The 14,005-nt window shown below is 37.8% G+C and overlaps 1 protein-coding gene across 1 annotated transcript; it reads right to left on the reverse strand.

Moving 5' to 3' along the window:
* Positions 1-301: 301 nt before the first annotated feature.
* Positions 302-12,354, reverse strand: CD274 (CD274 molecule). The gene is made up of 6 exons (XM_068974519.1): positions 12,303-12,354; positions 10,866-11,207; positions 5,128-5,412; positions 2,839-2,946; positions 1,373-1,432; positions 302-324 (listed from the first exon to the last, which is right to left on the reverse strand). The coding sequence occupies exons 1-6, from the start codon at positions 12,352-12,354 to the stop codon at positions 302-304; spliced, it is 870 nt and encodes a 289-aa protein (XP_068830620.1).
* Between the last annotated feature and the right edge of the window lie 1,651 nt (positions 12,355-14,005).

Genomic DNA, 14,005 nt, shown 5'->3' on the forward strand with positions numbered 1-14,005 from the left:
CTGTTTTCCTAAGATGAGTGATGGATAATGTGCATGGAGGTTCATCATTTAGAAGTGTCCTTTCTCCTTTTCACATGTATTGATGAGTCTTTCACCGTTTGGAAGTACCAATGTTTCCTTCCACGGTACCTTTATTCCTTCTTCCTCTGTCCTCTTCTTTCTCAGCTTCTGTTTTCAGAGCGTGGGCTTTCTAAATTCTACATCATCTGCAGCCCCCTGGCCCACTGCATATCTCTGGTCTGATAAACCCAAACCACAGGCTGAGAATCCCTGTTTTAAGATCAGAAGTTGCAACACTGGATTACGTCTCCTCAAAATGTGTAGCTGAAGAGTGAAAATGAGAAACATAAGATATATTTGCTAGAGGATATAATAAGCTTTCAACAAGACAAAGAAACATTATATTTATGCCCAATTCCCTTTACATGATAGACTGTAACCATCTACCATGTTTGCCAGGAACTGTCCTGGTTATGAAACTGAAAGACTCATGCTCTGAGAAAACCCTTATCTCTTGGCAAACTGGGATGGTCTGTCACTCTAAGAAGCTCCAAACAACACTCACTAATTAGCTTTACAACACAAATGAGTGTTATGGACTACATAATGAAATATGCCTGAGCTTGTCCAGGGTAATTAGACTAACCTTAAACCTGGGCTTATCGTGAAGTTTGGTTTCGAATTACGTAAGAAGAATCAGAAACCTTTATATAGTTTTCTTCTTAGTTCAATGATCTTGATTGGGTGAGGTCTTTCTGGACTTCTACAAATGTAGACATTTGTGGTGAAACAGATTTAAGTGAACGGGTTAAGAGTTAGGTTCCATGGTCAGGTTAGCAGGCTCCAAAGCCTGATTTTTGTCAAGACTTGTGTTCTTGAGCAATTCATATTATCTTCTTGATTCTTTGCTTTCTCCACTATAAAACAGGATAATCTAGTATTATCCTGGGATAATAAAAAAATAAATCTTCTTTGATATTGCGGAGGGAGAAGATTGAGGTATTGTACATGAAGCAGTACACACAGTGCCCAATATAAAAGTTTTCTCTATCTACCCATCCATTCATCTATCACCCATCCACATAAATCAGCTTGGTCCCCTAATGCAGGGGGATGTTAGGATGCAAAGCAAAGGACCTAGCAGAGAGAAGCTGCCTCCTTCTCCCACCTCCCCAAAGGGCCATCCCTCCTGCTATCCCTAAATCTCAGACTGGGAACCGTTCTTATATCAGAGTCGTGAAACAAATAGGAGCTAGTAGTTCCAACACTCAGCATTCAGTAAAATAAGGGGAGATTATGATAATAGCTTTCCCCTTGTTCTTTAACTTTTTGTTTCCTTTCTTCAACTTCCAGTCCCTGCTAAAATTCTTACCGTTTTGTTGCTTTGAATTCATATCTTGGGTGCCACATTTTTCTACATCCATCTTTCTCACTTGAAGAAAAAAGTTATTTTTATTTTCATGTAATACAACTATACATCCCACACAGTGACCCAAGTTTAAATCCTATGTTCCTATGAAATATTTCTAATCCCTTAGGAAATCTGGTAGACTTCCTTTTCCCAGGGGTCCCAACAGTTTAGAACACATACTTTTGTTTCTAAATTTTCTTCAGGGGTATATACTTTTATTTTTTATTCTTCCCCCACAGATGTACCATATCCTGAGGCCCTTTATTATACTTTAGTTTTCTAGCCCTTTCTAATGCCAGTTAATGATTTTTTCACGTGGAAATGCAAGTTGTGGTCACAGCCACTTCCTTGGACAAATCAACACCACCTCAGGATCTTCCTATCACTGAAACTAGTCTGGCTGTCTCAGTTCTCTGTTCATTAAAAGAAGCTGACCTCCACTCCCTCAATTACACCACTTTCCCAGATCCACCCACCTCTTAAGGGGTTGTAGGGAATTTCTCAACAACTATTGGAATTCCCTTCCATTTTCCACTTCCCTATTTGCCATCAGATAACTCTATACACAGATCATCATCGGATCCTTTGGTATACTTCTCAAAGTATTGGGGAAATGTTTACTCTGAATCATCTTAAAATGAAAGGAAATTATTTGAATAGACACATTTTCCTGAATTTTAATTGTCCTCTTGGGTAAATAGAGAAATATACACATTAAAATTATTTTGAAAACTATATAATACCTTCAGCAAACTGCTCTGTGGCAAAAGTACCACTGTTCTACATAAGGAACTATTTTTATTATTTAAAGCTCCCAGAAGCCAGCTCAATATATCAGTGTAACTAACTCAAGAAAAATTCAACTGAAACCAACAGGCATTTTAACTCTTTCTTTCCTGTAAGTCTGTGGTTATTTGCATGATAGAAAGAAACTGTTTAACACTTGGTCTTCTTCAACCTCCATGCACACCCTTTTTCTCCTGATCTTCACCCTGCAATCCTGCACAGCTCCACTATAACTGCTGTGAAACAGTGGAGTATCTTTGTGCTACCTTGCAGAGGCAAGTCAGGTTTGCCTGCAGCCATGATCCAACTCTCAACCCCTTAGAAATGTTACTACAAGTTTTTACTGCCACCCTCCAATTCAAATGATGCTACAGAACAGTAGCTAAAAATATACTTTGCATAATTGAAAGTTGGCCCTGGCAGGGAAGGCTAATAGAAAGGCATTTTATAAATCACTGTTTCCTGTTAGGGGCACCCCTAGCATTTGGGGTAGAATAGTTTTCTGATACATGGGACTGTTCTGCACATTACAGGAGATGTACCATCCCTGGCTCTGCCCGGCAAGTGCCACTGTGACAACAGTAGCACTCTCATACATTTTTCCACAACCCCACCAGAGACTGTCACAATAAAGGAGATACCATTTCTTTTCAGACAGAAGATGACTGCCAGGGTTACATGCAGGAACAAGAAGAGAGCTCCCAGAATCACCAAGTGATTCCTCGTTTTTGCTGGATCTGGATATGGTTCTGAAAAACAAAATAAAATGAGACTGACTAAAGATAAAATTTTCTTTGGGAGGGACCAAGAGAATAATCATCTTTGAAGTTTAATTTAGGTTAGCATTTTCTTAAGTACCAAAAGTTCCTTTCCAGTGAGTGGCTGGAATGCTGAAATACCTCAGATATGAAAATGGGGGCAACATGGAAAACTGGAAGCAGCCCAGGTGTTGGACAGGTGGACCTGGGGTTAAGTTTTGCTGCTACTCACTAGCTTTGAGTTCTCTGGCAAATCATTTAACCAGTCTACAAAATGGAAATGATACTGAAATTTTTGTGAGGCTAAATGTTAATAAAATGCTTTTCATAGGGAGTGGCAGCTCAGTATTCTATGATAGCCTTGATTATTTCACTTCTTGCATTCCTTAATATAAAAGCTAGCAGCCTACTGCACATGGCAAAGATGCAATGTGATGGCTAATTGGCACTCCCAAAAGAGCTCCTTCTTCCCCACATCTGTGGCCATGATTGTAGATCACGGTTTGCTTTTTTTCTCTCCACTGTTTGAACACCTTGGGACATCTAATCACTGGTACTTTTCACTAATCTATCTCCAGTCCCCTGCAGGAAGAAAAGCGGTCTTATGGCACATGCTGCTCAGAGACGAACTCCCACCTCCCACCATTAGCTATGCTTCGTGATTACCTAGTTCAAGTTTTAAAGCCACAATCATAGTCAGTCTTTCTCCAGGAGCTGTCAGTTTACAAAGTCTGGTAATAACTTTATGAATTAGGTGTGCCAAGTATTAAAGAAAAAACCCCCAGGTGACAGGTGAGAACACATATTTCAAACAGTTAGGTGAGTTAACCCTAGGTCTTCCCACAAGTAAGTTGTTATAAAAACAGCTTTTAAATGGCAGGGAAATACTAATGCAGCTCCTCCCAAAGTGACTCTGTAATTTTCTAAACTGCTTTTGTTCTTTTTGTTCTTAGGGCTACCCTGGATTGTCTTTTCCTATTGTTCACCTATTCTATTCAATTTTTGGGTTGTTTTCTCTGAAGTATCAGAGCTTTACTGTCAATATCTAGTGGGGGTGAGGAGAGTGTGGTGAGAAGTGCCTCTGAGAAGACCTCTGGGTTTATATTAACATCATGCTCTCAAGGCTCACCTTCTCTAAAGGTCTGAGCCTCTCACCAGATTAAATCCTGCCTTACCCACTTCTGTAGGAAAGTGAGATAAAAAACATAGCTGATTCTGTGCAAACAAGAGTCTCAAATCATTTTCATGCATTGTAGCCCATGTATTTCCAGGATACTGTTGCCCAATAGGTTATAACTATGTAAGAAAAGTGAAAAGCACAGAAGAAATCAAGTCGCTTGCCCAGGGGAACACTGATTTACGCACTAAGAAGACTACCCTGGAGGAGACAGAATGGGCAGGAAGGCACTCTCCCATCTGGAATAAGGTAGAAAAGTACATCCTACTTGTTTCCTGCCACAGAAACTCTGGAAAGAAGGAAACAGCTGTGACGCACTCAGATCTGGATTCCTAAAACATAGCCTGAGTTGTCTTCCTCTCAGGTGCTCCTCTGGATCCCCCTAGCCACAAGAGCATTTCTAACATGAAATGAGATTGCCTGTTTTATTATCCATTTCCTGCAGAGTGTTAACTGTTTTTTACTTTTCTATGAGCTTCTAATGCCTGGAACGTACAGCATATTGAATAAATGCTTGCTTAATGTTTCAGTTCAGTTCAGTCACTCAGTCGTGTCCGACTCTTTGCGACTCCATGAATCGCAGCACACCAGGCCTCCCTGTCCATCACCAACTCCCGGGGTTTACTCAAACTCATGTCCATTGAGTTGGTGATGCCATCCAGCCATCTCATCCTCTGTCATCCCCTTCTCCTCCTGCCCCCAATCCCTCCCAGCATCAGAGTCTTTTCCAGTGAGTCAACTCTTTGCATGAGGTGGCCAAAGTACTGCAGTTTCAGCTTTAGCATCAGTCCTTAATGTTTACTAAGTAGAAATATGACTCAGATGAATGGAGGTGAGGAAGAAGAATGCATTTTGTAAATGTAGTTCATTCATATAAATATAGTTTATTCATTCATTCATTCAACAAACAATGAAAGTTTATGATGAGCAGGCATCAAGCTACATACCAAGAGACAATACTAGGCACATTTTAATTGAGATGTTCAAAATATTACCTGGGATGACCAACTCAGCTGTGTTGTTTTCCTCATGACCTAATCTCCGAAAAGTGCAGTAGAAAATTTTGTCAGCTGTTGTGTTGATTCTCAGTGTGCTGGTCACATTGAAAAGCTTTTCTTCCCTCTTAGAATTGGTGATGCTGGTTTTGCCACTCAGGACTTGGTGATCACTACTTGTCCAGATGACATCAGCTTCAGGGTAACCCTCAGCCTGACATGTTAGTTCATGTTCAGAGGTGACTGGATCCACAGAAATTGTGTGGTAGATTTTGCGGTATGGAGCTAGGTCATGAACAGAAAGAAGGCATGGCTTTCATTTAACATAGAACTAGACATGTGGCTTTTGGTCTTGTCAACTTTAGATAGAATACCTATCCAGGCTGTTCTCAAAGAAATAATCTTAAAGCTCAGATGTCTCAGCAGTGGGGAATGTCTGGTAGTTTGGCCTTAACTCTTCTACTCATACTTGGCCCAAGTTTGGGCTTAAAGGAATACATATCTTGCTATAAAAAGTATATTGCTATTTTTATTGAGGTCAAAGTAAATGTACAGATTGTTTTAAAAGAGAAGGTTCAACTTTAAACCAGTAGTCTTTCTATCCAAATATAAAACATGTCTGTTCATTTGTTCAAGTCTTTATATGTTTCTCAGTAAAGTTTTATAGTTTTTATAAAGGACCAAATTCTTAAATTTATTCCTGGACATTTTCCCTTTGTTTGTAAAGGTGTCTTCATAAATACAAACCTCTCCAGCTGTTCAGCACTGTTTTCTTACATTTTATTTAATAAACAGAAAATTTCATTTTGATATGACATTCACTTTTTCAACATTAGGTGTATGATCAGAAATTAGGAATGAAAACAGTATTACGTCATTGTAAAAGTTGATACATGTTCCTGAATGGTACTTTTAAAAGTTTAAGTGCATTTATAGGATTTTAGAATAGTTTTAGATTTACAGAAAAGCTGCAAAGATAGTATAGGGTACCCGTGTACCTCTTCCCCAGTTTCCCCTACTGTCACCACCTTACATTACCACGGTACTTTTGTCCTAACTAAGGAGCCAACACTAGAACAATACTGTTAACTAAATCTTACACTTTGTTCAATTTCACTAGATTTTCCCTACTGTCCTTTTGCTGTTCTAGGATTTCATCTAGAATACTATTATGATACTTATTTTTTAAACTTTTTAGCTGGTTATTTTAATAAATCATTTAACTTCGATTAAATTTTAGATCACTAATTTGGGATGCTTTTAGGATTAAGATATCCAATGTACTGAATATTTTAGTAGATTAGTGCACTTATATTGTTTAAGAGCTTTATTTCATGTTTATTCATTATAACTATGTTAACATGTTATTATTCTGTTGGCATAATTTTTACTCCTAACAGTTTAGTGTTACCACTAATGGTATAAGAAGAAAATATTAGAACTTACACTCATATGTATTTTTATCATAACAATTAAGAAATAATCTAAGCTTAACAAATTTTACTGAATGACACTGCCCCTCACTTCATGCACCTCATGAGGGTCTTAAAGGAATAGAGGAATTTTATAACACCAAAGGGAGGACAGTGACTTGTTTGAGATTATTACAGATACTCAGGTTCTCTTATCTAATTTTAACTAAACTAACCTGCTTACAAAATGAACAACTAATAAAAAGGTTTACCACAAAGAAGATGAGCATTGAAGATATTACCAATAATTTAAGCTAAAACCAAAAGGAAATGGCAGGAGTGATACTTCTTACCACAACTTTATGAAGTAAAACAAGTACCTAACTCTACAGGACAAGGCATTGGTTAAAAAAAAAAAACTTCAAGATTGTCAAGACCATCCACTTTGGGTATTGATGAATTTCACCTGAGATACACTCTGCTTTGAAATTAGCTGATGATAGTGAAGCATCATAATTAGTAAGACATTGAAAATAATGTTTATTAAATTCTCATGTCATCTTTTTAAAATTTGTATTTTTTATATTTATAGATTGTCCAATGTATTTTCATATGAACCATATGAAATTGGTGGTGTTCAATGTCTTTTGCCTTTAAAATTGTCAATTTCTTATGACATAACCTATATACTAGCACAAATATATTCTTTATAAACACACACACATAAATATATTAGTTTAACATGCTTTCCTGATGGGATAGTTAATCAAAAACATTTGCAGATGAGTGGTTTACTAGATCTGGAGTACACATGTGCTAATCCAGACCATGAAAAGTTAATAGTAGTTTTAAGTCAATATATTAATATAGCTCAATACACACTTTGGAGAAAAAAAACACAGAAAATAAAACCTGGCTGTTAAGGGCAGACCTCAGAGCCAAACTGCTTGAGTTTAGAACCTGGCTTCATCACTTAATAGTTGAATGAACTTGGCAAATTACTTACATTTCTTTGGATCTCAGTTTCCTCATCAATGAAATGAGGAGAGCAATACCACATGTCACTGACTCGAAGATGTTACCTACTGAAAGATACACTCAGATTTCAGAGCTAGTAAAATGTGAAAAATGTGCATTTTTAACATGATAAGCTCTGACTCCATGGAGTCATTTGAGGATTAAATGTGGCAATACAGGTAAAGTGCTTAGCGTGGGGCCTGGCCCTTAAGTACTACAGAATTACTGCTAGAGTTGCTCTTCCTCTTCTTACTGCTACCAAAGTGCACTCACGTGGTATTCTTTAGAAAGTACTGACAGCTCCTGACGAACAGCCTTGGAAATAAATTTTCATATATCCAAACACTTTCAAGTTTCAAAAATTTTAGATTTATCCTATTTGAGGAAATACATCATTCATTCATTCAAGAAAAATTTTTTATGTGTTCCTGTCTTACTACTACTCTTATATGCCAAGTCTTAGGAAAACAGCAATAAATATAACAGACCAAAGTCTCTGTCTTTGTGGACTGTATGTTCTAGAAGAAGAAGAGAGATAGTAACAAAACATATAGGTATATTTATATGATATGTTACACGATATGGGGTCAAATGCTACAGAAAAAACTTAAACAAGACTGGTTGGTGAATTTGGGGAAGAGGCGGGGGTGGTAAAGCAGTTAATCCTTGGTCCATACAATTAGCTTTATCAGGATAACTACACATACTTTGTTCTTTCAGTTGCCTAGTCCTATTTAAGTTCTTGAAAGTATAAATGGGCACTTCATTTTCCTGGCTACAGGGTTCAGTGTTTGAGTAAAAAATAACATTTTCAACTGAAAAGTCAAATGTCTGAGAATCTGGTATTTAAACAAAAATGAAAGGTGCAATAACACCAAAGTGATAATAATAATTGAGTTAATCTAAAACTAAACTCAAATTTTAGTTTTGAAATGCTTCACCTTTAAAATCCCATGGTGACTGAACTCCCTGGGGGGAAGCTGTGAGACCACATGTTTGCAGTGATGGGAAGAGAAGCTCGACAGCTTTACTCGTGAAATTATTTGCATATGGAGATGACTCAGGAGTTATACTTCCCTGAGTTGTAAAGCTCATGTAAGCCAGCATTGGTTCAGTGCATAAAAGCTTGGTGTCTGGCTTGCTTTCAGTGCAGCTCAACGTAACCTCCAAGACCACTGTGTGCAAGTGACAATGAGATGTTCTGGGACTAGGATGCCAATTTAGTAATTTATAATATGAAATGGAATGGTCAAACAAATCACATCCTCAAATCTGGCTGGTCATCTGTTTTGCTCCATCAAGGACCCCACCTTGGAAAAACCATCAATGCTGAAAAGTTTTCTACTGTTTTAAACTACAGCAAAGAAAATCACAAATCCACAAGGGACATTACAGAGCCCAGAAAAACTGGAAGAACAGCTTTACAACAGGGACAGCTTTCCCACTCTCTGCATACTCCCTACAGGCTGATGACTCTTCTTATGGAAGCAGAAGCTTATACTCTGTACTTCCTTCTAATCTACTTATGCCAGGCTGATACTCTTCCTACCCACCCAAGATCTAACAATGCTGGCTGTTCATAGAGCTAAGTCTTGATCATTTCTTTAATACCTTGAAATATAGTATGCTTGATAACTGCTGATAGACTGAAGAAAAGTTAAAAATCTCAACCTGGGATCCCATCAGCTTGTTTTTATAAATATCTGCTCTGGAGAAACATATGGTAAGATACAATTAAATTAAATCTATTTCATAAGACAAGTGAGATTTTGATAACAGTAGCATTAACTGAGCCAAATTCAGAGGCCCAGTGATACACCATGAAATAAGACACATTCCTATATAAATTTTATTTTGAGTGTATAATGATTAGTTACTCTTTTATGATAAATGTAAACTTTTCTTACTCATATTACAGATTTTCGGATTGATGCTTAGGTCAGGAATAGAAACTCCAAGGAACGCTAACTCTAGTCACATATTAAAAGGTCACCATGTGAAAAAAAGAAGCAAGCAGATACTCTCAAAACTGTGACTATAGATGGCAGATTTCAACTCAGTATCTGAAAGAAATTACAAAAGGCTATGGAAAGGAGGTCCAAATGACAAGGGTATCATCGCAGTAAGCATGTGAATAGAAGATCCTTTGTGGAGATTTCTTTGGGTGTTTGGACCAGCTGCTCTCGTCTGGGATTCTTTCAGCTCTCAATTTTGTGGATCTTAACAGTGAAAGCAGAGGTGGTCAGCTAAGGTGTTTTCCTTTATTTAGCTAGCTGCTGCTGCTAAGTCGCTTCAGTCGTGTCCGACTCTGTGCGACCCCACAGACGGCAGCCCACCAGGCTCCGCCGTCCCTGGGATTCTCCAGGCAAGAACACTGGAGTGGGTTGCCATTGCCTTCTCCAATGCATGAAAGTAAAAAATGAAAGTGAAGTCGCTCAGTCGTGTCTGACCCCTAGTGACCCCATGTACTGCAGCCTACCAGGCTCTTCAGTCCATGGGATTTTCCAGGCAAGAGTACTGGAGTGGGTTGCCATTTCCTTCTCCGTATTTAGCTAGAAGCAACCCCAAATTTTGAACCCAGGTGGCCAGATATCATATTTATAGGTCAGTACCTAGGAACTGGACACTCACAGTTCCTCTTCAAGGCTCCAACATAATATTGGCACAGATTTTTAAGATGAAAGTGTACCCAGTGAGCACAGTTCATACATTCTTCATTTATTCAATACTTGACATGATTATTTTTTGCCTTCATAGATTGACTTCAAGTCTTTTTGAATGTGAACTTTACAATGGGATTTGTTTTTAATATATGTATTTACATTTGACATAGAGAGTTTCCAAGGAAGGAAAATGCAGGCAGACCTCATAAAACTGAGAAATAGGTACTAAATTTAAAAATTCCTGAAGGAGCATACAAATAGTGATTATTACCTTTGCATGCCATGGAAGATATAGTGGCGAAGGGCGGAGAGACATTTTTGTAGTTCATTGTATCCTTTTCAATAGTATGTGAATTATTTGCAAGTATGTGTATACATATTATTTTTATAATAATAAAAAAGTGACGATTAGGAATTTTTAGGAAAACTGAATGTACTGAGAAACATGACTGTCATGTTTGGCTCTAGATCTCTGGGGACTATCAAATAGGATGTGCTCAAGCAACACTCACTGGATGAGTGTGCAAATGAATGAATAACAGACAGCTGCTGTGGAAAGTGAAGCTGGACTTCCAAGAACGAAAAGTTCAACACTGAGACAGGGTTTTAACAAAGGTTTTGCCTTATTATCTATAATAAATCTTACCATTGACTTTCAAAGTAATCCGCTTGTAGTCGGCACCGCCATAGCTGATCAAGCAACAGTAAACCCCTGCATCCTGCAATTTCACATCTGTTATCTGAAGTGCAGCCTTTCCCAAGGAGAGCTGGTCCTTCAACAGCTGGGCCCTCCCATGGTAGCTACTGTGCTGAACGTTCAGGTCTTCCTTCCCATTCACAAATTGAATAATTTTCTTATCCTCCATTTCCCAATAAACAACTAACACAAGCAGGTTTAATTGTTGGTCTACTGGAAATCTGCATTCCAACGTCACATTGCTGCCATATTCTACCACATACAGGTCCTTGGGAACTGTGATAGTAAATGCTGAAAAGAAAGATAACCAATCTTTAGAAGATGGAAAATTCCTCAAAAAAATTATAGAATGAGTCCAGGATTTACAGAAGCTTTATCTGGTCACTTACATGATAATTACACTTACGGACTTACTTCCCTGAAATATTTATTTTATCCAGTGAGCCTGAGACATATCTCACTCCCAAGTTAGAATAATAAAATTATCTAAACAAGTTGTCCCAAAATTCATAAACATACACTACTGTAGAACTAGTACATGGTAAAGGGGTACTTACAACCAGGAAGACTTTGTTTCATGTGGACATGCCCAGAATGTCCTTTGACTGGACACTTATTTGCCTTTTACATAGTCTAAATCATAGATCCCAATGGATCTTTCTACTTATTGCCCCAAACTCTTAATCAGTTGTCTGGCCAGATGAGTATAGAGATTTAGGGAGCATCTCAGGCTGATACAGGTACTATGTTACCCTGACATTCCATGTATGCTACAATTCTTCCTTAGAATATACTTATTGGATAAAACAGGTCATAGAGCAAGGTGGATAGAATGATCCTGTCCTTATTTAAAACAAATATGTAAAAGTATACACATAGGCCATTTCCCCAGATATTTTCAGTAATTATTCTTGGGAAATAGATAATGGATAATGAGTAATAGATGGGCTTCCCAGGTGGCACTAGTAGTAAAGAACCTGCCTGCAAATGCAGGAGATGTAAGAGATGCAAGTTCAGTTCCTGGGTTGGGAAAATCCCCTGGAAGAGGACCTGGAAATCCACTCCAGTATTCTTGCCTGGAGAATCTCCATGGACAGAGGAACTTGGCGGGCTACAGTCCATGGTGTTGCAAAGAATCAGACATGACTGAAGCGACTTAGCATGCACACAACGAGTAATGGATATGGGTTAATTTTGTTTCTTTCAGTATGTCCATACTCCTTATATCTTTGTCCAGTGAAATAGGTTTATGAAATATGTTTATCAACTATAATGAAGGAAGAATAAGAAGTCCTCTATATAAAAATTATATCCATTATTTCACTTTTGATCTTATAGTTAAAATATTTAAAATATAGAACCTAATGAAAGGATTTTGCATCTTACCTTTCAGCAAACAACAGTAAGCCATGAATGTTAAGACACTATATATCCTCATCTTTCTGGAATGACCTAATTATGGAAAACAGAAAAAAGGAAACTCCTTTATTCAATAATTGAATACCCAGACATTATGGGACTTGGCAGTTCTAACTGAAACTGTCTACTGATAACCAGAGAATGACTGATTTCTAAGTGTTAAAATGCAGCAGGGAATTTAGAAGTTCAATACCTTCACATAATATCCCATAGTCATATAAATCTAAGTGAAAAAAAAAAGATACTATGATGAGACTTTAAAAATTTAATTACAAGGCCTGGAAAAAATTTGTACACACAAAAGAAAACCAAGATGAAAATATTGCACCAAAATCCTCTCAAATATCTTATGGGTTTTTTCTACAGTGTAACATCTCTAGAAATCCAAGCCTCCCCTATACAAAATTTCAAAGCAAGCAGAATCTGACTTCCATGTCTCCCACCCTTCAATGCCTTTTCCCCTCAGCAGCTGAATACCTTCATCCTGCTGCTGCTGCTGCTGCTGCTAAGTCGCTTCAGTTGTGTCCGACTCTGTGCGACCCCATAGACGGCAGCCTGCCAGGCTCCCCCATCCCTGGGATTCTCCAGGCAAGAATACTGGAGTGGGTTGCCATTTCCTTCTCCAATGCATGAAAGTGAAAAGTGAAAGTGAAGTCACTCAGTCATGTCTGACTCTTAGCGACCCCATGGACTGCAGCCCACCAGGCTCCTCCATCCATGGGATTTTCCAGGCAAGAGTACTGGAGTGGGGTGCCATTGCCTTCTCCAACCCTCATCCTACTCTTTAACTATTCAACTCTTCCAGATTATTATCCAAACCATGCCAGTTCTCGTCAACGTGCCATCTTTCCAAAATCTGTTCTTTTGTCCTTTGCTTATTCCAAATTATAAATTATATTATATTTCCTCAATAAACTGATTCCACTAGTAGCAGGGGGAGTGAGAAGGAGAAACAGTTGGCTTCAACCACTTCATACTAAGATGTGACTCACTCACAGCCTTTTTTCAGTGGTATCTGCCTCAAATTCTACTCTTCATTGTGTCATCCTGCTTGAAATTCTACCAATTCTTTAATTTAGCAAACATTAATTGAATACTTTTTCTGTGCCAGGCACTATTTTAGGCACTAGAGATATAGCAGTGAACAGGAAAGAAAAATCGCTCTCTTTCTTCTAGGAGCATATATTCAGTAAACAGAGAAGATTTGGGCTATAGTTCAGCAAATTGGTTTACTTATTAACATTTTCTCATGATATACATATATTTACACACTTTGAAGAGAAAGCCAGTTTTCCCCCTTAAGAATCTCTGTGACCTTTGTATATATACAAAAAAATCATAATTGATCAATTAATCAATGCTACACATATGTAAGGCAGAAGATTTATGCCATATATATATAAATAGCTCTAAAAATCAGTAAGAAAACTACATACAACCCAACAGGAAAATGAGCCAAAGGTTCTACTATACAGTTCAGAGAATAAGAAATACAAATGACATCTAAACAAAGGGAAGGATTCTCTATCTTACCAATGAAGAAAAGATAATAGTTTAAGACATGAGACATAATTTTTCACTTATTTGCTTGATTAAGACTATAAGTATTCCTAATATTTAGTGTTTATGAAGATATGAACAAATGGGTTTCCTTAACAACTACTGATAGG

The sequence above is a fragment of the Capricornis sumatraensis genome, chromosome 6 (genome assembly GCF_032405125.1).
Source record: "Capricornis sumatraensis isolate serow.1 chromosome 6, serow.2, whole genome shotgun sequence".
NCBI classification, from domain to species: domain Eukaryota; kingdom Metazoa; phylum Chordata; class Mammalia; order Artiodactyla; family Bovidae; genus Capricornis; species Capricornis sumatraensis.